Raw genomic sequence first — 24,038 nt, 5'->3', positions numbered from 1 at the left:
GGAGTGGTGGTGGATTCCTAGTGCTGGCACCAAGCTCCAGTGATAACCCTAGTGGAAGAAAGAAAACTTAATCATATCTCCAAGTTCCCCAGGTGTTTGCCCTTGAAGTTAGTAAAGTAGATATAAAAGTTTGGAGTGAAAGAAGCATGGTGGTGGAATAAGAAATCTAGTTGTTTCAATTCTTGTTTTCTCCTCATTTCTAAAGAGTAGCTGGCAGTCTAATGAGAAATCCTACCATCATTCTATCAAGAGTCGTTAAAATGTAAATTAGAAAATGCCTGGATCCACTCAGTACTCAGTAAATCCTTTAAAACACAGTGACTATAAAGGCATAGATGATTCCTCAGATTTGAGAATCCTAGTTCATGGATTTCTCCTGAAGCCAGTCTTGTTAGGAACCATGCAATTCCGATACACACTGTGTGATTCAAATTCAGCTTCATATAGATCCTAGAGATGATAGTGTCACTTTGAGGTCACACAAGAAAACATGACTCTATAAAAATATAACTCTAGGGAGTCGGGCTATAGCGCAGCTGGTTAAGCACACGTGGCGCAAAGCACAAGGACCAGGTAAGGATCCTGGTTCAAGCCCCCAGCTCCTCACCTGCAAGGGAGTCGCTTCACAGGCGGTGAAACAGGTCTGCAGGTGTCTATCTTTCTCTCCCCCTCTCTGTCTTCCCCTCTTCTCTCCATTTCTCTCTGTCCTATCCAACAACAACACCAACAATAATAACTACAACAATAAAACCAGAGCAACAAAATGGAATAAATAAATAAATATTTAAAAAATATATATATAACTCTAATAGCATAAGGATACTTTCTGGTGTCGGTTCTTGATGCCGTATTCCAAGAGTAATATTAACTAACTGGAGCTTATTAGGTCAGCAGAGGAGTAAGTCATCTAAGGACTTGCAGCAAAAGATTAGCATTGTGTAGGGAGAGAGGGGAGTAGGAGGGATAATAGCTTTCCTTAGACATTGGAGGATTAGCATGTGGGAGAGAAATTAATCTCTGCTTCCTTGTAGAGGTTAAATTGGAACAAACAAGTGGTGATTTTGTTCCAAATGAACTCTTCTGTCAGCAAGAATTACTATCTCTAGATGGATTGGCTTTTCATGGTGGGGTGGAGGGATCTCACATTCCCATTGTAATTTTCCAAGAGATCCTTTATTCCCAGCAGTGAGGTGTTGGAAAGGAAATTCATTCCTCCTGAGTTGTTGAACTAGATGAATACTCCATTGTTCAAATCAAATATTCTATGATATTTTGAAATAATTCCTTTAAAAAATGTTTTCCCTGATCATTAGTATATAATTATTTTCTTTCCCTGATCAATGCTTATTATTCTTTTAATTGGAATTAATGGGTTATAGTAAATACAGTTGTTGATATATGTATACAGTTTCTTAGTTTTCTGCAAAACACTCACACCCCTAGCCAAGTTCCTTCTCCACCAACATGCACCTGGACCTGAATGTCCTGCACCGCCCCCACCCCCCCAGTTCTTTACTTTGGTGTAATATATCAAACCCAGTTCAAGTCCTGCTTTGTGTTTTCCCTTTCTGTTTTTTTATTTCTCAGTTAGTGTGTGTGTGTGTGTGTGTGTGTGTGTGTGTGTGTGTGTGTGTGTACACGTAAAGAAGGGGAGAAGAAAAGGAGATGGAAATGAACCTTTAGTTGAATTCCCGGTAGGTGTAATATTGTGCTAAAATCTAGCAATTACCTCATCTGTACTCACTTTAAGTATCCTTATCAATCCTCCCTATCACAGACACCCAGATAAAAAATTGGAAGTAATCTCTTTTCTAGACTCCCATTGGGCTTGGTCTTTCCTACAGGTCTTATTAGAATATATATGTTCTGTCTTTGATACATATCCCATTTCTGCTAGTAAAGGTCAGTGAGAAAAAAGACTCACTTTTGTTTTCTTAGAGATAATGCCTTGTAACAAATAGGCACTGAGCAAACATTCCTTGAGTTGAACTGAACCTATCATGAAATCTTTAGAAGAGATTAACAGTAAGGTACTGAGGCTATAGGATTTTAATGGAGGAAATGAGATGATGTACTACTAACTTCAGTAAGGATTAGCTATAACAGAGAATAGTTGAGAGTGAGGGTATTAGAAAGAAGAGGAGAGTGTCAACTTACTAAGCCTTGAAGATCTGCTAGAAGCTAGAGAACTAGGGGGAAACTGTACAAGCAAAATTCTGTAGGGGAGATCAAGTGCAGAGCCTTCCCTGAAATGTTGGTTATTCCTGTGAGTCTTAGAGGGCCCACTGGAGGTTTTGCTCTGAGGAGTGACTAGATCGGCTCTGTCGACAGGGATGACAGCGACGGACGAGATCAGATTAGGTCTGAGAGACATAATAGTAGAACTGGTAACATTTGGTGAGCATTTGGAGGGAAAGGATGAGTAAAGTGAGATTATCATAGACTTAGGTGCTTCATTTTGGTTGACTGAACAGTGGTCTTAATGGAAGTAAAGGATATGAGAGGAAGATGGGAGGAAGGTAGTTTCATTGTGGTCACAGGTAGTTTGAGTTACATGAGGTGTAATAATCACAGGCTATCTATCTCCTAGCCATCTTGACAGCATAACCCTGGCTCTTAAAGAGTTTTAAAGCTGGGAGTCGGGCTGTAGTGCAGCGGGCTAAGCACAGGTGGCGCAAAGCACAAGGACCGGCATAAGGATCCCGGTTTGAACCCCGGCTCCCCACCTGCAGGGGAGTCGCTTCACAGGTGGTGAAGCAGGTCTGCAGGTGTCTATCTTTCTCTCCTCCTCTCTGTCTTCCCCTCCCTCTCTCCATTTCTCTCTGTCCTATCCAACAACGACAACAACAATAATAACTACAACAATAAAACAACAAGGGCAACAAAAGGGAATAAATATTTAAAAAATTTTAAAAAAGAGTTTTAAAGCTGAATATAAAGGTTTTTGGATTCATCAACTCATGGAACTGGAAAAAATAATCCCCAAATATTAAAGTGAGGAAAGTACAGAATGTCACAAAAGAGAGCAGTTACGGAAAGAGAGGAGCAAAGGAAGGTTGTTTGCAGGAAGACTGACATTTGAGTTTATTTACAGGGTGAGAGCTTGAACTCAGAAGAGAGAAAAATAATAGGGGGATTTATATAATGATAATCCCAGAAGGAGTACAGTCACTGTGGTAAATGTAGATGTACACACAGTGTGAAGGTGGGTAGGGAGGCACTCTTAAAAAACAAACAAACAAACAAAAACTTGTGTACATAGACCACAACTTGCTCAGCCACTCATCTGTTGTTGGACACCTGGGTTGCTTCCCAGTTTTGGCTATTACAAATTGTGCTGCTATGAACGTAGGTATGTATTTTTGGATGGGTATGTTGGTTCCTTAGAATAGTTGTGATATATATATATATATCCAGTGGAATACTACTCAACTATTAAAAATGGTGACTTCACCTTCTTCACCTCGTCTTGGATCGAGTTTGAGGGAATTATGTTAAGTGAGATAAGACAGAAACAAAAGGATGAATATGGGATGATCTTACTCATAGAAGTTGAAAAACAAGATCAGAAAGGAAAACACTAAGCAGAATGTGGACTGGAGTTGTTGTATTGCACCAAAGTAAAAGACTCTGGGGTGTATGTGGGGTGGGGTGGGGTGGGATGGGGTAAGGGAGCCTCAGGTCCTGAAACATGATGGCAGAGGAGGACCTGGGGGGGTGAATTGTTATGTGGAAAACTGGGAAATGTTAGACATGTACATACTGTTGTATTTTACTGTCGACTGTAAACCATTAATCCCCCAATAAAGAAATTAAAAAAAAAAACAACCAAAAGCAGGATCTTCAAGATTGTAATAAATAAGTAAATAAATTAGTTAATTAATTAATTAAAAGTTAGAACAGGAAGAAAATGGATAGTGATCTTTGAGGCATTGGTTCTATTGTGAAAATCCCGGTATGTCAGCTAAGAGTTAATCCTGGCATCTTTCTTACTAGGCAGCAGCGGTTGCTCTTTCCTCTCTGATTCATGCTCTGGATCAACTAGACATGGTGGCCATCATTCGATATCTTTATGACAAAAGATCTAATCCTCAAGTTGGCGTGACTTTTCCTTACATCAAGGACACCTATGAGGTAAAATCCCACAGAGCTTTCCTAGGCTAATTCTCCCCCCACATTTCAGCTCTGTCCTTCTAAACAGAGCTTCTCAACCATTAACGCACAGGAGTTGTCAAGGACCTTCTCACTATCCAGATTCTGATTCTGTAGGTCTGGGGTGGAGCATGACTCTGCATTTCTCACATTCTCCCAAGTCATGCTGATACTGCCAGTCTATAACCCACAATATCATTCGCAACGAACAGACATTAATTATGAAATATGCAAGGAGGTTATTTTTTTGTTTTTTAAAAATTTATTTATTTATGAGAAAGATAGGAAGAGAGAGAAAGAAGCAGACATCACTCTGGTACATGTGCTTCTGAGGATCAAACTCAGGACCTCATGCTTGAGAGTCCAAAGTTTTATCACTGTGCCACCTCCCAGACCACTGCAAGGAGCTTCTTATTAAAGCAGAGAAGTAAAAGTTAGCCCTGCCCTTCTGTTTGCTCAGTCAAGTGACCCTCTCTCAGTTCTCATACTTCCTGTCTTTTCAGATGCAGTGAGAATAGAGATTACCTGCACTTCTACAAATGGATGGGGACTGACTGTGAATACAAGTTGAAAGTTTGATTTCATTGTCATGATCCTGTGAAATCCAGATAATTTTTTAGGGCTTTCCCATGTAGAAGAATAGGTCTAGGTTCCTTACCACTTCCTGTTTCTCGGGGAACTTAATCTGACACACTTGGAAAAGAGAATTCAAAACAAAACAAAAACAAACAAACAAACAAAAACTTTCCTTCCAATCACCTTGATGCTTTTCATCTGTTCATTATTGGTCATGCATTTTGCACACATTCTTTGAGTCTCTGCTGCATTCTTTTTGCTTGTTTAATATTCTTCACATCGTTTCCAGCTGTGTACAGCTAGTAGCAGAAATCAAAACAGTTTGCTTTCCATGTGCCAGGCTAGACTTGTCTGATTTTTCAAATATCTTTGTTGTGCCACTTTCATAGTGTTTGGGACCAGTTTTTACATCGTTTCCACTAACTGAGCTGTTGCAACCTTACCATCCTTTCTTTCTCTTTAGTGCTTAGTGTACGTACAGCTACCTTTCATGGAAGACTTGCGGCAGTACACCTTTTCATCCTTGAAAAATAATAAGAAATTCACTCCCACTGGTGAGTTCGTTTTCATTTTACTCACTAATTGGCTTGAAACACAGTCTATTCTTAGGAAACCACCTGTCTGCAGACATTGGTTGGGGCCAGGCTTTTCAGTGGAGATTGACCTTTCTCTTTGTTCTTTCTTTATAGTTTACAGTAGCAGTTCAAATTTCATTGGTGCTTATTTTTGGTTTACTGTAGCATGAGGAAAAATAAAAGGCCTTTATTAAGCATCTGGCTGTGACTGTCAGGAGAATTCTCACGGATGCAGGTCCTGTCTTCCAGAGAACTCACAGTTTGAGTCAGTTGTAATGAAATAGAAGAGGAGGTTGAATGTGGAGATTATACCAACTCCACACACACACACACACACAAACACACACACACACCGTGCATGTGTGCGACTGGATGTTTTCATTTCCAAGTTGAAATCTGTGTCACTGTAGGATCAGGCAGTTGTGAGCTGAATTCTCAGATGTCCAAACTGCAAAGTTATCTTTTTTCCCCCCTTTTCTTAGCACTGGGGCTTCACCATTCCAGACAAAGACAAAGACACAGAGGGAGATAGGGAAATTCACCACAGCATTTAAGTTTTTCTCTGTACATTAGAGGCAGGGATCAAACCTGGGTTGCATACATGGCAAAGCAAGCACCCTTCCAAGTGCACTATCTTGCCAGTCCAGGCCTTATGTCTGTACATTTTTCAAGAAATGAGTCCCTCTGAATTAAGGTAGAGCTATATATAAACTTGGATGTAGAAATGCCACTGCTATATTATAGATTTATGTTTATACTTCTTAATAATTCTGAATTTTAAATGAATTTTAAAACACTGCTTGAAAAGTAGAATAGTGTTGAGAAATTATCTCATAGATGTAATTCATCCACTAAAGATTGAAAACATTGAAAAGCTTCCAATTCCTTGATCTATTCTTGATGAGTTCACATTTTTATTTGCATTTTCTTCATTGGAAAAATGGATCATTAAAACTGTGGGGCATACTTCTCACGTAGATATTATGTAGGGGTTTGCAAGGTCAGAATGATGTGATATTATCTTGTAGTAGCTGAAAAATCACTAAATTTACACGCGCACACACACATACACACATACACACACACACCATCTCCTTCTTACTGCCAGGTTAACCCTGCAGCAGGAAACCTCCCAAGCCAAGTCCAAAGACTGGGCAAAGGAGATAGCATGATGGTTATGCAAGCAACTTTCCTGCTGAGGCTCTGAGGTCCCAGGTTCAGTCCCAGACACCACCATAAGCCAGAGCTGAGCAGTGCCATTAAGGAAGAAAAAAAGAGAGAGAGAGAGAGAACAATGAAAGGAAAGGGGGAAAAAGTCCCCAAATTTTATAGAGATAATATTGTGAGAAACAGCCAGCCTTCCTTCATCTTGTCACATTTGTGCAAAAGGGACATTTGAAAAGGGATGCCGTATACGTTTTTAGGAATTTCTTACTCCTTTTCACCTTGTGCCTCCTGACTGATTGATCCAAAAATAGCACTTCAGTGGGGAACAGCCCAAAGGCTGTGTGAGTCAGCAGAGTGAGAGCGACACATGCTGGCTTAGGTGGGAGCTCTGGGGGAGAGTTGCTTTCATCCACGTTGCTTTAGGCTGTGCCATTTTTGTTGACTCAGTGATTTTTATTAAGGAGTACTTGCTTTCCGCTAGGCTGTAGGAGAAACATAAAAAAGAGGATGTCCTATTTTCAGCTCTCAAGGATCTTGAGAGTTTGAACGCAATGTGGTAAGACATATGCAGGTGTGCTCTGCAAAGTGTGTGATTTTCCTGTGAGGTTTGTGGGAGGAGAAGAACTCATTCTAATGTGGAGAGATTACAAAGGAGTCTTTTCCCTCCGGCCCAAAGTTGTCTTCATGTTAAGTCGGGCTACTCTAATATAAGTCATATTAAATCCCTCCAAAACTTACAGTGCATTACCAAAGAGTCTTTGTTTCCTGTTACATTAAGAAGAAATGATGTTTCCTGATCACTGATTTTTTGAATTCTAACCAACTCATTGAGGAATGAATACTGAATTACCGTATGGAAGTTGGGTTGGGTGTGGGAGTGCAGTGCATCTGTGAGAACAGACTCATTACTTTTGACATGGCTGTTACTGTTTACTGTTGTCAAAGGTTCGCTGACTGGTAGAGCTGAAAAAACAGCCAAGAAACCAGCCACTCTCTCTCTCTCTGAGACTCACACTGGGCAGCTCCCACAGCTAGTGAATGCTCTTAACAGAGCCAGGACTGTGTGAATTGCCAAGATAGCTATGAAAAATCATTTGCTTCCACAGGGATTAGAAACTTGTGTTTTCTATTTCTTTGTTTATCCTTGTTTTAGAGGCTCAGCTGAATGCTGTCGATGCTTTGATTGACTCCATGAACTTAGTAAAATGCAATAAGGAGGAAGATACTATTGAAGACTTGTTCCCAACTACCAAAATCCCAAATCCTCAATTTCAGAGATTATTCCAGGTGAGAGATGAAAGGTTAACTGCTCAGATATATATATATTAATTTTTTGTAAATAAGCAAGATAGAGACGAAAGCCAGAGCCCATCCAACTCTGGCATATATAGTGGTGTCATGTGGTGTCAGCAGTTGAACCTAGAACCACACATGCAAGATCTGTACCCTCCTGCTTAGCTATGTCCCCACCTGCTGCTGCTGCTCTCCACCCCCCTTCTTCAAGGTAGTTGAAAATATGAAAAATTATCAAAAACATAATTGGTCCCAAGTAAATATCTCTATGTCCCGAGAGCATCGTTTGTTGTGTCTATCTGATAGAAGATTAATAGCGTCCCCCTCCTAAAAAAGACAAGAGTATTCTAAGGTTTTTGTTTGTTTTTAATTTGAAAAAACAGATAGAAATTCAGAGGGCAGGGGGAGTTGGGTGGTAGCACAGCGGGTTAAGCGCACGTGGCGCAAAGCACAACGACCAGCAGAAGGATCCTGGTTTGAGCCCTTGGCTCCCCCCCTGCAGGGGCGTCACTTCACAGATGGTGAAGCAGGTCTGCAGGTGTCTGTCTTTCTCTCCCCCTCTCTGTCTTCCCCTCCTCTCTCCATTTCTCTCTGTCCTATCCAACAACGACAACGACAATAGTAACTATTAACAATAACTACAACAATAAAATGACAAGGGCAACAAAAGGGAATAAATAAATATTTTTTAAAAAGTTAAAAAAGAAAATGGGAGGATAGAGAGGGAGATAGAGAGGGAGGGGAGAAGAGAGAGATTTGCCGACCTGCTGGACTACTACTGAAGCTTTCACCCTAGAGGTGGGACGTGGGGACTCAAACCCAGGTCCTCACACATGGTGATGTGTGTGCTTAACCAGATGTGCCATCATCTGTCTCCTGGTTACTCTGAGTTTTTAGAAAGAAAGAAGTGAAGTTAGGATAGTTTTTATACTTTTTGTTTCTTTTCTTTTTTGGGGGGGGGGGAAAGAAAACCAGTTAAACAGGCAAATAGGAAGGCTTAATCAAAAGCAGATTTGACCTTTGTCTTTTTAAGGCTATTTCTATTTTATGGGAATGAGACTTTTATTTAGCTAGAGAAGAGGTGTTCCAGTGCCAAATTTGTCCCCAAAAATCATACCTAAAGATAGCACCGAGTACGAAATCATTAAAGGATAACTACAGTATAGAACATGTGGAATATATTTATTTCTGCATATTGGTCCAAAGGAATTGGAAAATCGAGAGTGAATTATGGGGAACTGGAGAAACTGATAAGTGAATGGGGGAGCAGTGACTGAGATTGGCTGAAGGGGAAAGAATATTCCAGTTCTAGATTAAGTTGATAAGAGGGACATAGTTTTCTGTGAACCCCACCTAACTCAAAACATTTTTTCAAATAAATTTTCAGACATTGTTCCCACAGGGAATTGGAGGACCTATTCCTCAAGGGATGGGTGGAAGGAAGAATGGGAAAAAGGGGTCTGAGTGATAGAGACACCTTGGATTGTCCATTTTGATTTGCTTCTCAAAATTTCCTTCACTTACTCAAGTCCTTAATAGGTGTGTATTGCAGTTTTGAGGAATTTTCTATTCAAAAGACTTTTATGTTTGTTTAATTCTTGTAATTCCATTAAGCAGTAGAGGGGGGAAAAAAAGAAACAACCTTTTTGTTCTAAAATGAGATATGAGGTTTAACATGTAAAGACTGGTCTCACCAAATACTTCAGTATTCTTAATGTAATCAAACACAAATTACTGGCATAAAATCCTTTTTTTTTTTTTTTTTTTTTTTTGACATGGGGATCCAAAACCTGAGGCGTTTGCTGGGGAAGGGAGGAAAGACCGTTTGTGCAGAAGCTTGTGAAAACATGAAGCTACAGTGAAAAACAGAAGCTTCTAATATTTGGGAAGTTATTTAGTCTGCGCTCTGTCTTTGTCAATAAGTGTTTATTGGATATGCAGACATAAAATGCTTAAGTGCAAACATTGTTAGCTTTCTTTTTTAAAAATGTATTTTATAGGGAAAAATGGAGAAGGAAGGGGGGAAAAAGGGAGAGAGAAAAAGAGTCATAGATTTACAACTCTTCGCCATTGCTCATGAAGCTTCCCCTGTGCCCCCTGCAAATAGGACTAGGGGCTTGAACTCGGGTCCGTGTGCATGAAGTGTGCCACTGTCGTCCCCCCCCCCCATCATTGTTACCTTGCAAGGCCGTGAGAATGGGCAACTTGGCTTGCTTTCTTTTGTTGTTGTTGTTGTTGTTGTTTTTACCACCAGGGGTATTTCTGGAGCTTGGTATCTGCATGACTCCACCATTTTTGACAGCCATTTCTTTTAACAGAAGGTGTGAAACATAAGAGAGGGAGACAGAAACGAAGAGAAGGGGAACGCTGCACCACTGCTAGGATAGCTTCCCTCTGTGCAGGTGGCGGGTGGGGAGGAGGGACCTGTCTGCACTCTACTGGGTGAGCTACCACCCAGCTCATGGCTTTGCTTTACATCTTACTAGCTTTTCTTTTTTTTTTTTTCTTTCTTTTTTGTTTTTTTGTAGGGGAGAGTTAATAAATCCCATTTGTACAAAAAGATATCATTATTAGGTCATTTAAAAATGAACCCACTGTTTTGAAAGAAAGCGTTCACTGAGTACTAACATACAGTCAGATACTATAAGCTCATTATTTGAAAGGAGATGCACAGAAATTTAAAGCCAGGAGGTAGAACAGTGGCAGGTACTGAATTTGGTAGGAGTCAGTGGAGAGATTGTTTCAAGCTGGTGACTTAATGGCTTCACTAAGGATAAACAGGAATGTGTGATGTGCCAAGTGCCCTCTAGATAAAAGAAGCATGAAGACATGGAAAAAAAAAACAACTGATGTGTGTGGTGGGGGTGGGGAAGATAGAGCCATCTGACCAGAGAGCCATCCCTATGCAAACAATTATAGAAAAGGTGGCAGGGAAGATAAGTAGCGGGCTGATCTTGAAGAGCCAGTGGTTTGGATTTTATCCTCTAGGCAGTGGATAATTACTAAAGGGATTTTGTCAGCAGATGGGTGACATGGTTTTTAGTAAACAGCTCCAGGAGTTGTCAAGGCAAACCAGCAGTGGTCCACAGGAAGACTTGAATTAAAGCAGTGACTGAGAGAGTGGAGGGGAGCAAGTTTTGAAGGGAGATAGGATTTAAGGGATTAGGTAGTGGTTGATGGGAGAGACTGTAGATAAGAGATTCCCAATGAGGAGGACTACAAGGATGAAGTCACCATTCTGATAAGGGGTGTGGAATGAAGAGACAGAAAGGTTCTGTAAGTATTTTTTTTTTTTTTTGCAAGTGTTAAATTGGAGTTTTTAGTTGACTATCTTATAGTACCTATGGTCGGAAATTGGAGAGAGGCTCACAGAGTTGGGGGGGGGGAGGCTCAAACTGGGATCCTTATGCTGATCCTTGTGCTTGGTGCCACCTGCACTTAACACGCTGCTCTACCACCTGACTCCCATGTGTTTACTATTTCAGCCAAAGTGTGTGTGTGTGTGTGTGTGTGTGTGTGTGTGTGTGTGTGTGTGTACTTACTACTAAGACTCCAGTTTACAATTTTTTCAGTGGAAGAAAGAGTCATATACCTTATGCATGAGATGAAACAGAATTTTGGACTAGTGGAGCAATTTCATTTGTTTTTGTGGGGGAGAGTTAATCAATCCCATTTGTATAAAAAGATATTATGGGGCCGGGTGGTGGCACACCTGGTTGAGCACATATGTTACAGTGTGCAAGACTGGGTTCAAGCCCACAGTCCCCGCTTGCAAGGGGAAAGCTTCACAAGTGGTGAAGCAGGACTGTAGGCATCTCTGTCTCTCTCCCTCCTCCTTCCTTTCAATTTCTGGCTGTCTCTATTTAATAAGTAAGAAAATAAAGATAATAAAAATATATTTTAAAGAGACATCATCACTAGGTCATTTAAAAATGCATCGAGTACTAACATGCACTAAGATACTATAAGCTCATTATGTGAAAATACAGTCACATTTGTTTCTTTAGAATTGCTGATGTATAAATAAGTCCTTTAAAGTTGGGATAGAAGGAGTCTTCTCTTTTTAAATTTTTTTTAAAATTATCTTTATTTATTTATTGGGTAGAGAGAGGGGGTGGTAGAGAGGAAGAAAGGGACACCTGCAATACTGCTTCACCACTCGAAAGCTTTCCTCTTGCAGGTGGGGGCCGGGGGCTTGAACCTGGGTCCTTGCACATTGTAGCATGTGGACCCCAACCAGGTGTGCCACCACTCAGCCCCAGAGGAGTCTTCTTCTCTAACCTTTTTTGCCATTCTCAGGCAAAGAAAGGGCAATGGCTAATGGATGGCTTCTTTTTTCTTTTTTAAAAATATTTATTTATTTACCCTTTTGTTGCTCTTGTTGTTTTTTTATTGTAGTTATTATTGTTGTTGTTATTGATGTTGTCATTGTTAGGTAGGACAGAGAAGTGGAGAGAGGAGGGGAAGACAGAGAGGGGGAGAGAAAGATAGACACCTGCAGACCTGCTCCATCGCCTGTGAAGCGACTCCCCTGCAGGTGGGGAGCCGGGGCCTCAAATCGGGATCCTTATGCCAGTCCTTGCGCCACATGTGCTTAACTCGCTGCGCTACTACCCGGCTCCCGGCTTCTTTTTTCTTGTTCTTTCTTTCCCCCACCCTCCCCTAACTCCCCCTTTATATCTCATTCTAGAGTTTACCTTCCTGTGTTTATATAGTGAATTTACTTTCTGGGTAGATACCGGGGCTGATCTAGGTGATTACAGGCTTACAGGTGATTACATGGAAGGAGCTTGCTGTCCAGCTTGCAGTCCTATGGCTGTTGGCGAGGCTCTCCTGGCTTCAGTTTTGACCTCACTGTTTCTGCTACTCCTGACACCCCTTGCCAACAATTAGAGTCCTGGAAAAGGCCACTTTATTCCTTCAGTCAACAGCTACGGCTCATTTTTTGCTAGATACTATTTTCAGTCCTTGGAATTCAGCAGCAAACAAACAAATCAAATCCTCTGCTTTCAGGTGGTAAGTTTAAATTATTAATGAGCCAACTAGAAAATTGGTAATTTTTGCATAATGGTAGATGCTATAAAAAGTATAACAAGGGAAATGGTAGAAATGATTATCCTTCCAATGCATCAGGAAAAGCTTCTCTGCAAAGAGCATACTTCTGTCATGCCTGAAACTCTGAAGTGTCAGGTTCAAAGTCTGGCAGCCAGAGCTGAGCAGTACTCTAGTCAGTCTGTGTGTGTGTGTGTGTGTGTGTGTGTGTGTGTATCATGAAAATAAGTAAAAATAAAATATTAAAAAAGAAAAGAGCAGGGGCCAGGTGGTGGTGCACCTGTTTGAGCACATGTTACAGTGCACAAGGACCTGGGTTCGAGTCCCCGGTCTCCACCTGCAGGGGGAAAGCTTCATGAGTAGTAAAGCAGGGCTGCAAGTGTCTCTGTCTCTCTCCCTCTCTATCTCCCCCTTCCCTCTCAATTTCTGGCTGTGTCTATCCAATAAATAAATAAAGATTTAAAAACAAAATTTAAAGAAAAGAGCATACTTGAACAAAGAACAAAGGATCAGGAGGGCAGATTCACGAGGAGAAGGGAGACGAGGTAGCGGGAGCTTCACACACAGGAGCCAGTGGTTGTGTTGAGTTTGGCATATGGATGAGCCAGGAAGAGCCCAGTGTGACTGGCTTCTGCTGAGGAGAGTCGCTGTGGAGTGGAGAATGGTCAACCACGAAGTTACAATCCCACATTGTCAGAGACTTTTGGAATTATATATTTTAGGGAACCTCTTTTTTTTTTTTTTTCTTCACTGAGGGGATTAATGGTTTTCAGTCGACAGTAAAATAAAATACAATAGTTTGGACATGTGTAACATTTTTCAGTTTTCCACATAATAATTCAATCCCCTCTAGGCCCTCCTCTGCCATCATGTTCCGGAACCTAAACCCTCCTCCCCACCCCAGAGTCTTTTGCTTTGGTGCAGGACACCAGGCCCAGTCTAAGTTCTTCTTGGTGTTTCCCTCCTGGGGAACCTCTTATGTCCTCTGAGTAGTTAGAGCAGCAGCCCCTTTTTGCCACAGAAGGCTCCTCTCAGGAAGTCTCTAGCAAGTAGTGTTTTACTGGCTTGGGGGTCTGTTTTTGCATGGTTTTCGGCATTACCAAGTTTCTTACCAACCGTGGTGCGTGGGCCGCCCGCCCTCTTTGCTTTGGCAGCGACCACAGAGCCGTCTCTAACCAGAAGCGTGCCATGCCTACACCTTAACACCGTGTACCTGTTCCAACAGTGTCTGCTGCACAGAGCTCTACGGCCCCGGGAGCCTCTGCCTCCGATTCAGCAGCATCTTTTGGAAATGCTGGATCCCCCCACGGAGGTAACAGCTAAATGCCAAGTTCCTCTTTCTAAAATAAAGACCCTTTTCCCTCTGACTGAAGCCATCAAGAAAAAAGACTTGTTAACTGCTCAGGATGTCTTCCAAGACAAGTAAGTACCCAATGTAGTTGTGTTTGATGTTCTGGAGTGTATAAAATTGCTAATACTCAGAGAGGACTTCTGGGGGAAGCGTCATGTATGGGCATCGGGAAGTCACACAAGTGTGCTGTTTGGCCCCTGCCCTGGAACTCCCAGTTTCTCATACCTATTTATTATAGTCACATTTTTGTCTTTGCAATCAGTTACCTGGAATTTAGAATACCCATTCTGGCATCAAATGCTAGGTGATTTATATGTAGGAAGGCTAAGTAGTTTTTTTTTTTTTTTTAATTACCTAAGTCAAAATTTTACCCTTTTCCAAGTCCTGATAGAGGCACCAAGTGAAACCCCAGATTGCTTCTGGTGTTGGCCCCTGGTGCTCAATAAACCATCTGTGCCTCCCCCCCCAAAAAAAAAAAAAGTTTTACCCTTTTCAAAGTAAGTTCTGAGAAGGTTTGAACACTATAAGGTATTTTTGGTTGAAAGTAGGTGGCAAGAGACTATCAGAGATTTTTGAAAGAAAGATGAAAAAGGAAGCTGAAAACTTCTGCCCCTCCCTGTTGCTTTATGTACTGTGTACTTAGTTACCTTAGCAGAGGTGTTGATAGTTTACTTTGTATGCCTTTAAAAACTGTATTGCATAACTTACGTGCTTTAAGTAAAGTTTTTAAGTAGCTGTTCAGCTTTTTTTTTAGTCATCAGATTCTGTTGAAACTCTATATTAATTTCCACTCAAATCAAAGCAAAAACATATCAGAAGTTGTTTCTTGATTATCTAGAATCATTTGTGTGTATAAATAACATCGACTTTATCAGGTTTTATTGTGGTTATTGATGACTTTTTCCTTCCAAACCATAATGCTGTATTTCCTTAGGTCACTTTTTGAGATCGAGTTTTAGACTACATTGTTTTTTTCTGTTTTCTTTGATTTCCTCTCTGCGGTTGTGTCTTTATTGACAAAGTAAAGCTTGCTTGTTTGTAAATACTGCAACGGAGAGCTACTGGCTGATTTCCAGAAACCTTCATAGAATTCTGTGAATTGTTCTTGTAGTGAATTATCTTCCAAGTTGAATAGGCAGTTTTGCGTGTTCTGTAACTTCTTAAAAGTTAATATGCCAGAGTTGTCAGAATCAAAAACAAAAAAATTAGAGCATTAATAGATTCTTTTAAACATTTTGAAGTATAGACGGGGGTGGGAGTATATGGGGGGGAGACACTATAAGCATCAAAGCTCCCTTCAGTTCTTTGGGGACCAGACATGAACCTGGATCTTGCACATGACAAAGCAGCACAACTATCCAAGTAAGCTATTTTACCAGTCCTTAAACATTCTTTAAAGATTTATTTATTCTGGGCAGAGGAAATAGCGTAATATAACTATATAGAGACTCATGACTGAGGTCCCTAAAGTCCTAGGTTTAACTGCCCCCCCACGCCTATCAATCAGAGCTGAGAGGCACTCTGGTAAATTAGTTAGTTAACTAAAATGATTTGTTTACTTTCATTACTTTCATTGTTCACTCAGCAGCGGCTTATGGTAATACCAGGAGTTGAACCTTGGGCCTTGGGGGCCTCCAGCTTGTTATGCTACTGCCACGCTCGCTCTCTCCCAAACCCTAGCATTGACAGTCTGTATGTGCATTCCTAAAACTTCCTAGAGAGTTCTAGAAGCTTTTTGTGTTTTTGTTCCTTGTTAGTTTGCTTCTATAGTTTACCCTGCCTTCTTCATAGGAAGACTGTCTCTAGAAACTCACTCTCCCTTCACTGTCCTCGCCTCCTTACATCCCTCTGGGTTCCGGTTCAGTACAATCTGAAGTCCTTTTCTTCCCACAACGACCTCATCTCACCGCAGTCATGAGGCTATTCTTTCTCCGTGTTTCAAAGCTCTAGCTCGTGATCTTGATTACCTTCTGGTGTTGTCAGCAAGAAATGGGCTATCTTTCTCTTCCTCCAGTTGATTAAAATGTAAATGAGCTGGTTAAAAAAACTCATACTGCATAGACCCTGAAGGCTGCTGTTCTGTGATTTGATCCCGGCTGTGATTACACAGTCAGCTCTGTTCCTGCACTTCAGGAGCCTTGAGTGTGCAAGGGCTCCTTGTTCTTTGCTCCCGCACTGGCTTGTCACACAGCCATGTCATCTTTCTGGGGACTGAGAGTCATCTCACTCACACACACCTGCTCCTATTCTCTACCCTTTCTTCTCAGAAATCTTACGTTTTAACAACTGCAGACATGACACAGACACACTTAACAAATACTTGAGTGCCTTCCCTATTCAAGAAGAATGACTCAGTTCCTACTGCAAGACTCTAAAATACTCAGCATTTCTAAGGCTCCAGTGAGTGTGAGAGGTGGTCTTTATTTTTAGGTGATTTGTTTCTTTCATTTTCAACAGTCTTTCTGTTGCTAAAACTCAGACCTAGAAATGTTGTGTGTCAGCTGCCAGTCTAATTTGGTGCCTGCCGTCTCTAAGCACTGGTTTTTAGTCCTGGGGATCACTCACTCAGCCCCTTTACAAGCCACATATGTCTGTACTCACCTGTGGCTTTGATGATTTTCTTTTCCCCTTTCTCTCTTTCCCTTTCTTTCTTTCTTTCTTTCTTTCTTTCTTTCTTTCTTTCTTTCTTTCTTTCTTTCCTTCTCTCTAAACCATCATTTCTTTATCTCGGACTCAGAAGTGTTGCGTCTCAGCTGCCAAATTCCCAGTCTGGCTCTAGCAGCCTCTGAGAATTGCTCCAGCACTCCTTTCTGTCCTTGAGCTATACGAGTCTGTACTCACCTGTGGCTTGGTGAGTATTTGAAGAGATCCTGCCTGTAGTTGGCTGAGCTTTCAGGTGATTTTCATTGTTCATTGTTGCTCATTGTTGTGGCCTAATGTATTGTCTAACCCATAGCAAGGCTACAGTGTTTTTCATTTTCTTTCTTTTCTTCTGCTCCCCCTCCTCCTTTTTAATTGTCACCAGGGTTATCGCTGAGCCTTGGTGCCAGCGCTATATATAAATCAACTCTCCTGATAGCCATCCCCCCTGTTTTATTTGATAGGACAAAGAGAAATTGAGAAGGGTGAGGGGGTTAGAGAGTGAGAGAGAGAGACACTTCTAGACTTTGACTACTCGTGAAAACTTTCACTACTGAAAGTTCCAGACTTTCACTACTCGTGAAGCCCCCCCCCCCCCCCCACACACACACACAAGTAGGGAGCAGGAATTTGAAGCTGGGTCCTTGTGTAAGGTGACGCATATGCCCAACCGGGTGTGCCACTGTCCAGCCCCCAAAATACAGTGTCTTTAAGAAAAGACAAGCTCCTCGCGTAACCCTGGCATGCTAGTGACAACTATGATAATGAATGCATAGAGAGAATAGAGGCCAGGGGATAGGTGGTGGCGTACATATTATGCTGAAGGACTGGGGTTCGAACCCTGCTCCCCACCTACAGGGGCACTTCATGAGCAGTGACACAGGTCTGCAGGTATAAGTTTTTCTCCCTCTCTACCTCCCCCTCCTCTCTCAATTTCTCTCTGTCCTATCAAATCAGAGAGAGAGAATGAGAATAGAGGCCAATAGTTAGGAGCATCTCCATCTCTTGGCTTAAGTTTTCTTTTCTTTTTTAAATTTCTTTATTGAGGAATTAATGTTTTACATTTGACAGTAAATACAATAGTTTGTATATGCATAACATTTCTCAGTTTTCGGATTAAGTTTTCTTATCTAATAGCATATATAGGGACCGGAGTGGTGGCGCACCTGGTTGAGCGCACGTTACAATGCACAAGGACCCAGGTTCAAGTCCCCAGTCCCCACCTGCAGGGAGTAAGTCATGAGTGGTGAAGCAGTACTGCAGGTGTCTCTCTTCCTCTCTATCTGCCCCTTCCCTCTTGATTTCAGGCTGTCTCTATCGAATAAATAAAGATAATTTTAAAAAATTTAAAGCATATGTATATTACATCTACTTATACTTCCATCCTCCCTTTGGAAACAAGTCCTGAAATGTCATTATTTAATCTGCTAACAGTCTACTGATAATTTCTTCTTCTTTTCTCCCTTTTGTTGCCCTTGTTGTCTATCATCATTGTTGTTATTATTATTGTTGTTATTATTATTGTTGCTGTTGTTGCTAGATAGGACAGAGAAATGGAGAGAGGAGGCGAAGACAGAGAAAGGGAGAGAAAGACAGACACCTGCAGACCTGCTTCATCGTCTGTGAAGAGAGACTCCCCTGCAGGTGAGGAGCTGGGGGCTCAAACTGGGATCCCTATGCTGGTTCTTGCGCTCTGCACCACTTGTGCTTAACCCGCTGCGCCACCGCCCGGCTCCCTCTTCTTTCTTTCTTTTCTTTTTTTTTTTTTTTTTGTCTCCAGGGTTATGGCCAGGGCTTGGTGCAAGTGGTGAAGCAGGTCTGCAGGTGTCTATCTTTCTCTCCCCCTCTCTACCTTCCCCTCCTCTCTCCATTCTCTCTGTCCTATCTAACAAAGACGACATCAATAACAACAACAATAACTACAACAACAATGAAAAACAACATGGGCAACAAAAGGGAAAATAAATACATATAAAAAATAAATAGATTAATTAAAATATACACATTTTATTTATTTACTTATTATTAGAGACAGAGAGAAATTGAGGGGAGGGGGAAGGTAGAGAGGGAAAGAGACAGAGAGACCTCTGCAGCTCTGCTTCACCACTCATGAAACTTCCCCTGCAGTCAAGGACCAGGGGTTTTGAACCCAGACTCTTGCACACTATGGTGTGTGCTCTTCAGTTGGGCTATTTCTCTAGACACTGGTATGAGTGCTTTGCATGCACTAGCTGTCTGCATCCTATTGGCCATCCTATGAAGTAGGTTCTCTCTCTCTCTCCCTTAATGTTTATTTGATAGGACAGAGAAATTGAGAAGAGGAAGAGAGGCAGAGGGAAAGAGAGACACCTGCCACACTAATGAAGCTTCTTCCCTGCAGGTGGGGACTGGGTGGCTTGAACTGGGTGGTTCAAGCCACCCAGTCCTTGTACATTGTAACATGTGCACCACCTAATCCCAAAGTCGATTTTTTAATTTTTTTAAAAATATTTATTTATTCCCTTTTGTTGTCCTTGTTGTTTTATTTATTATTGTTGTTATTGGTGTGGTCATTGTTGGATAGGACAGAGAGAAATGGAGAGAGGAGGGGAAGACAGAGAGGGAGAGAGAAAGATAGACATCTTCAGACCTGCTTCACCATTTGTGAAGTGACTCCTCTGCAGGTGGGGAGCTGGGGGCTCGAACTGGGATCCATATGCCGGTCCTTGCGCTTTGCGCCACCTGCGCTTAACTCGCTGCGCTACCGCCTGACTCCCAAGGTATATATTTATATTACAGAATTACATGTTGACAGGGGTTTGAATACACACCATTCCCACCACCAGAGTTCTGAATCTTCACTCTCCCCACTGCCATCCAGCACAGTTCCCCTACAGTTGTAGACATGGGCCAGCCATCTTCTCTACAACTATCTGTCCGCATTATACATAGTTGCCCCTTCTTTTTGTGATTCAATCCTCTCTTTGCCTCTAAGCCACTCATAACATTGTAGCCACCTCCATATGTCCCTCTCCTTTCCCTTCTCTCTCTCTCTCTCTCTCTCTCTGTGGGTGCTGATGGAAGAGTTCAGAGCCCTCTTATCTTCATCCTACCCCTTCTCCCCCACCGGGGGTTCAAAGTAGGTTTTTGTTGTTGTTGTTGTTGTTGTTTTACTAACTCTGTCTCAGAGATGAGGCTTGCCCATGATCACCTCTGAGCAAGTGTTGCAGTAAGGACAGAAAGACAGCAGTCTGACCCCAGAGCTCATTCGCTTAACTGTTACACATCCTGTTGTCTTACTAATACCTGCCCCCAAATCATTTATTATTTCACATACAAGGCTTCCAAAACCACTAAGTATCTGTTTATCCAAATGTATTTCCAATTTATCCACTGGCTTAGTATCTTTAGACACTTTAGTATTCCCAGAAACAACTTCATCTTTTATTTTTTTTAAGTCTCCTTCCACACTCCTTTGGAATCTCTCTTCATGCTAGTCTTATTATTTACTGGATTCAGGCCTTCACCCATGTACATTGTCACCACTCCAGGACATTTTTTTTTTCTGCCTCCAATCTCTGGGGCTTAGTACCAGCACTACAAATCCACCACTTCTGGTGGCTTCTTCTTCTTCTTCTTTTTTTGTTTCCTTTTCATGTGATAGGACAGAGAGAACTTGAGAGGGGAGGGGAGATAGAGAGAGGGAGAGGAAGATTGATACCTGCAGACCTGCTTCACCACTTGTGAAGTGTCCCTGCTTCACCACTTATGAAGGGGCATATTTGTGCAGTAGTTCTATTTGTTTAACCAAATGTGCCACCACCCAGCGCCCCACCCCCAGGCTTTTTTTTTTTTTTTTTCACTCAGATGGAAGTCAGTGAGATGGTGGGACACCACCACGCTAGCGCTTCCTCTAGGGCTCCAACATGGCAAGGAGGCACCTTACCTGGTGAGCTATCTCTCTGACACTCCTCTCTTTCTTCCTTCTCTCTCTCTCCTCCCCTTTCACTCTCTCTCTCTTCCATAGAAAGGGAGAGAGATACAGAATGAGAGAGAGGGACAGAGAGAGAAGAAGAAACACCGCAGCCCTACTCTACTATTGCTGAAGCTTCCTTGTACAGGTGCTCCTATGTAGTGACTGGGGCTTGCACCCGAGTCCATACACATGTTCAGATGGGCTCTCTGCCCAGGGAGCTATCACTCATCCCCTGCTATTCTTTATTTCAGTGAGCGACACTTAATTTCCTGAGAGTTATCTCCTCCTCCAATTTCCATATCTAGTGGGTTTATCAGGTTGTATTACTTATCTCCAATCCACTCCTTTCATTTCAGGTTAGTGAAGTGACTGATGGCATTAATTTTAGAGTCAGATAGATTTGGATCAAAACTCAAGTGCTGTTCTCTCCTTTTCTTTCTTTCTTTTTTTTTTTTTTTTTTTTTAAATTTTTTATTTAAGAAAGGATTAGTGAACAAAAGCATAAGGTAGGAGGGGTACAACTCCACACAATTCCCACCACCCAATCCCCATAACCCACTCCCTCCCATGGTAGCTTTCCCATTCTCTAGCCCTCTGGGAGCATGGACCCAGGGTCGTTGAGGGTTGCAGAAGGTAGAAGGTCTGGCTTCTGTAGTTGCTTCCCCGCTGAACATGGGCGTTGACTGGTCGGTCCATACCCCCAGTCTGCCTCTCTCTTTCCCTAGTAGGGTGTGTCTCTGGGGAAGCTGAGCTCCAGGACACATTGGTGGGGTCTTCAATCCAGGGAAGCCTAGCCAGCATCCTGGTGGCATCTGGAACCTGGTGATTGAAAAGAGAGTTAACATATGAAGCCAAACAATTTGTTGAGCAATCATGGATCCCAAGCTTGGAATAGTGGAGAGGAAGTGTTAGGGAGGTACTCACTGCAAAGTCTAGTGTAATCCTGCTTTCAGGTATATATTTTGCAGTATGGATACGTGTGCTCCTTTTCTTTTTTTAAGATTGAAAGAAAGCGGAAAGACAGAGAGTCCAGAACACTGCTCAGCTCTGGCAATATTGTGGTACAGGGGGATGGAACCTGGGATTCTGGACCTTCTGACATGAAAGTCTGGTGCTGTCCTGCTGTACTGTCTCCTCAGCCCCCGAGCACTTCTCCTTACTAGTTGAAATCGATAATTCTCCCATGTCAAGTGGTGACAGTTAAGTAACTGCCTTACAGGAGGCTGTATGGGAGAAGGGGTTAGGAATATAGGACTCGTTAAATAATTAGTTAAGAATGTAGGATTAGGGGGCCAGGTGGTAGCGCAGTGGGTTAAACGCACATGGTGCAAAGCGCAAGGACCAGCTTAAGAATCCCAGTTTGAGCCTCCAGCTCCCTACCTGCAGGGTCGGTTGCTTCACAAGTCGTGAAGCAGGTCTGCAGGTGTCTATCTTTCCCCTCTCTGTCTTCCCGTCCTTTCTCGATTTCTTTCTGTCCTATCCAACAATAACAACAACAATGATAAGCAACACGGGTAACAAAAGAGAAAAAATACCCTCCAGGAGCAGTGAATTTGTAGAGCAGGCACCAAGCCCCAGCAATAACCCTGGAAGCAGAAAAAGAATGTAGGATTAGTTTTGAGCCTCTTACTGGCTGTCCACTGAACAAGGTCAAGCTCTTTCAAGCTTTGGTTTGCTCATTGGTAAAATGACAGTGATACGGCTATTGGCAAAGTTTGAGTTTTTTTTTTAAATTTTCTGAGCATAATGACAAACACATGGTAGTTTTTTTTTCTTTTTTAAGAATGGTCTAATTAGCACCCGCCATTGCCATTGCCTTGATGAAGGCCTCATTTTAGCCTGCTTTACTGAGATAACACCTTAACTGATTTTCTTCATTCTTGTCTTAATAGTTCCAGCCTTACTCTGCATGCTAAGTGTTTTATATAAAACAACAAATCAGATCACATCATCCCCTCGCTTCAAGCTCTTTAATACAACAATCCTGACTCATTTCCCCAAGTAAAATGCCCTGATGCTGTGCCTTGCACATCATTTCAGGTGGTTTCCAAATTCCTTGGCATTATCCTTAGATGCTAGATTAAAAAAAAAAAAAAAAGTACTGATGACTTTCCATTACCTTCAGCCTCAGAGCAAACTCTATTTCACAAATGAGAAAACCCATATAAGCAGAGAGAAGTCTCTGTCTCTCCATAATCCAGTTTCCTCAAGAAGCACTTTCTCCTCAGCTTCTATGTTTATAATTAATATGTTTATAATTTAGAGTTTTTCTTTCTTTTTCTTTTTAAAAATTTTTAAAATTCTTATTTATTTATTGAATAGAGACAGCCAGAAATTGAGGGGAAAGGGGGTATTAGAGAGGGAGAAAGAGAGAAACACCTGCAACACTACTTTACCACTGGCAAAACTTTCCCTCTGCAGGTGGGCACCAGGGGGCTTGAACCCCGGTCCTTGCACATTGTGACATGTGCGCCCAACTGGGTGCACCACCACCTGGCTCCTATACTTTAGACATTTTACCTCGCCTCTCTGTGTTTCAGCTTACACCTCATGCCCAGCCCAGTACAGCTCCTTGCTATTCTCTCGAAGGAGAATGTAGTCTCATCACAGTGTTTTAGTTGCCTGTTTTATAAATCCACCTTTTACACCTGACTGAATGTTTTGAAAATGTTGATTGTGTGCTCAGCTTTTTGTGCATTTAGTGAAAAGAGCCCAGTCTTGTGGCCAGCACATAGTATTTAGTAAACTTGTGGCTAAATAAGTGCATTACAAAGTCGATACATATTTATGGAAGAAAGAGAAGGAGAATGGCCAAGTTGCCCTTGACCCCATCATCCAGATGCATCAGCTGTTAACATATGCCTGTCTCAGTTCATCTTGCCTGGACGCTTTCCACCTCCCAGGGCTCCTTCACAGGTAGTTGGGGAATCAGTATCACTGCCCTTTCCCACTTCACACTGGCATTATGAGCTTAACTTATGTTAAATGTTTTACCTTAGAGGATAGCAATCAGATTACATTTCCACCACTTTTGACTTATTCCCTGCCTTATTTTAACTGCCAAGGTCTGGAAAATTGGTATACACTTTCTCTTTTTCTTGCCTCTGGGGTTCACCACTGCTCCTGGAAGCCATTTTTTCCCATTTTGTTGCCCCGTTATTATTGCCATTGTTGTTGGATAGGACAGAGAGAAGCCAATAGAAGAGGGGAAGACAGAGAGGGAGAGAAAAACATAGAGACCTGCAGACCTGCTTCATCACTTGTGAAGTGACCCCCT

At 41.9% G+C, this 24,038-nt stretch overlaps 1 protein-coding gene across 1 annotated transcript in view; it reads left to right on the top strand.

Moving 5' to 3' along the window:
* The window catches only part of XRCC5 (X-ray repair cross complementing 5), a 108,768-nt gene that overhangs the window by 34,956 nt on the left and 49,774 nt on the right, over positions 1-24,038 (top strand). The window contains exons 10-13 of the mRNA XM_060193945.1: positions 3,997-4,134; positions 5,192-5,282; positions 7,624-7,757; positions 14,041-14,237. Of these exons, the coding sequence (XP_060049928.1) occupies positions 3,997-4,134; positions 5,192-5,282; positions 7,624-7,757; positions 14,041-14,237 (560 nt within the window). The remainder of the gene's footprint in view (positions 1-3,996; positions 4,135-5,191; positions 5,283-7,623; positions 7,758-14,040; positions 14,238-24,038) is intronic.

This window comes from Erinaceus europaeus, chromosome 7 (assembly GCF_950295315.1).
Source record: "Erinaceus europaeus chromosome 7, mEriEur2.1, whole genome shotgun sequence".
NCBI lineage: Eukaryota > Metazoa > Chordata > Mammalia > Eulipotyphla > Erinaceidae > Erinaceus > Erinaceus europaeus.
This window is presented reverse-complemented; position numbering and strand designations above follow the sequence as displayed.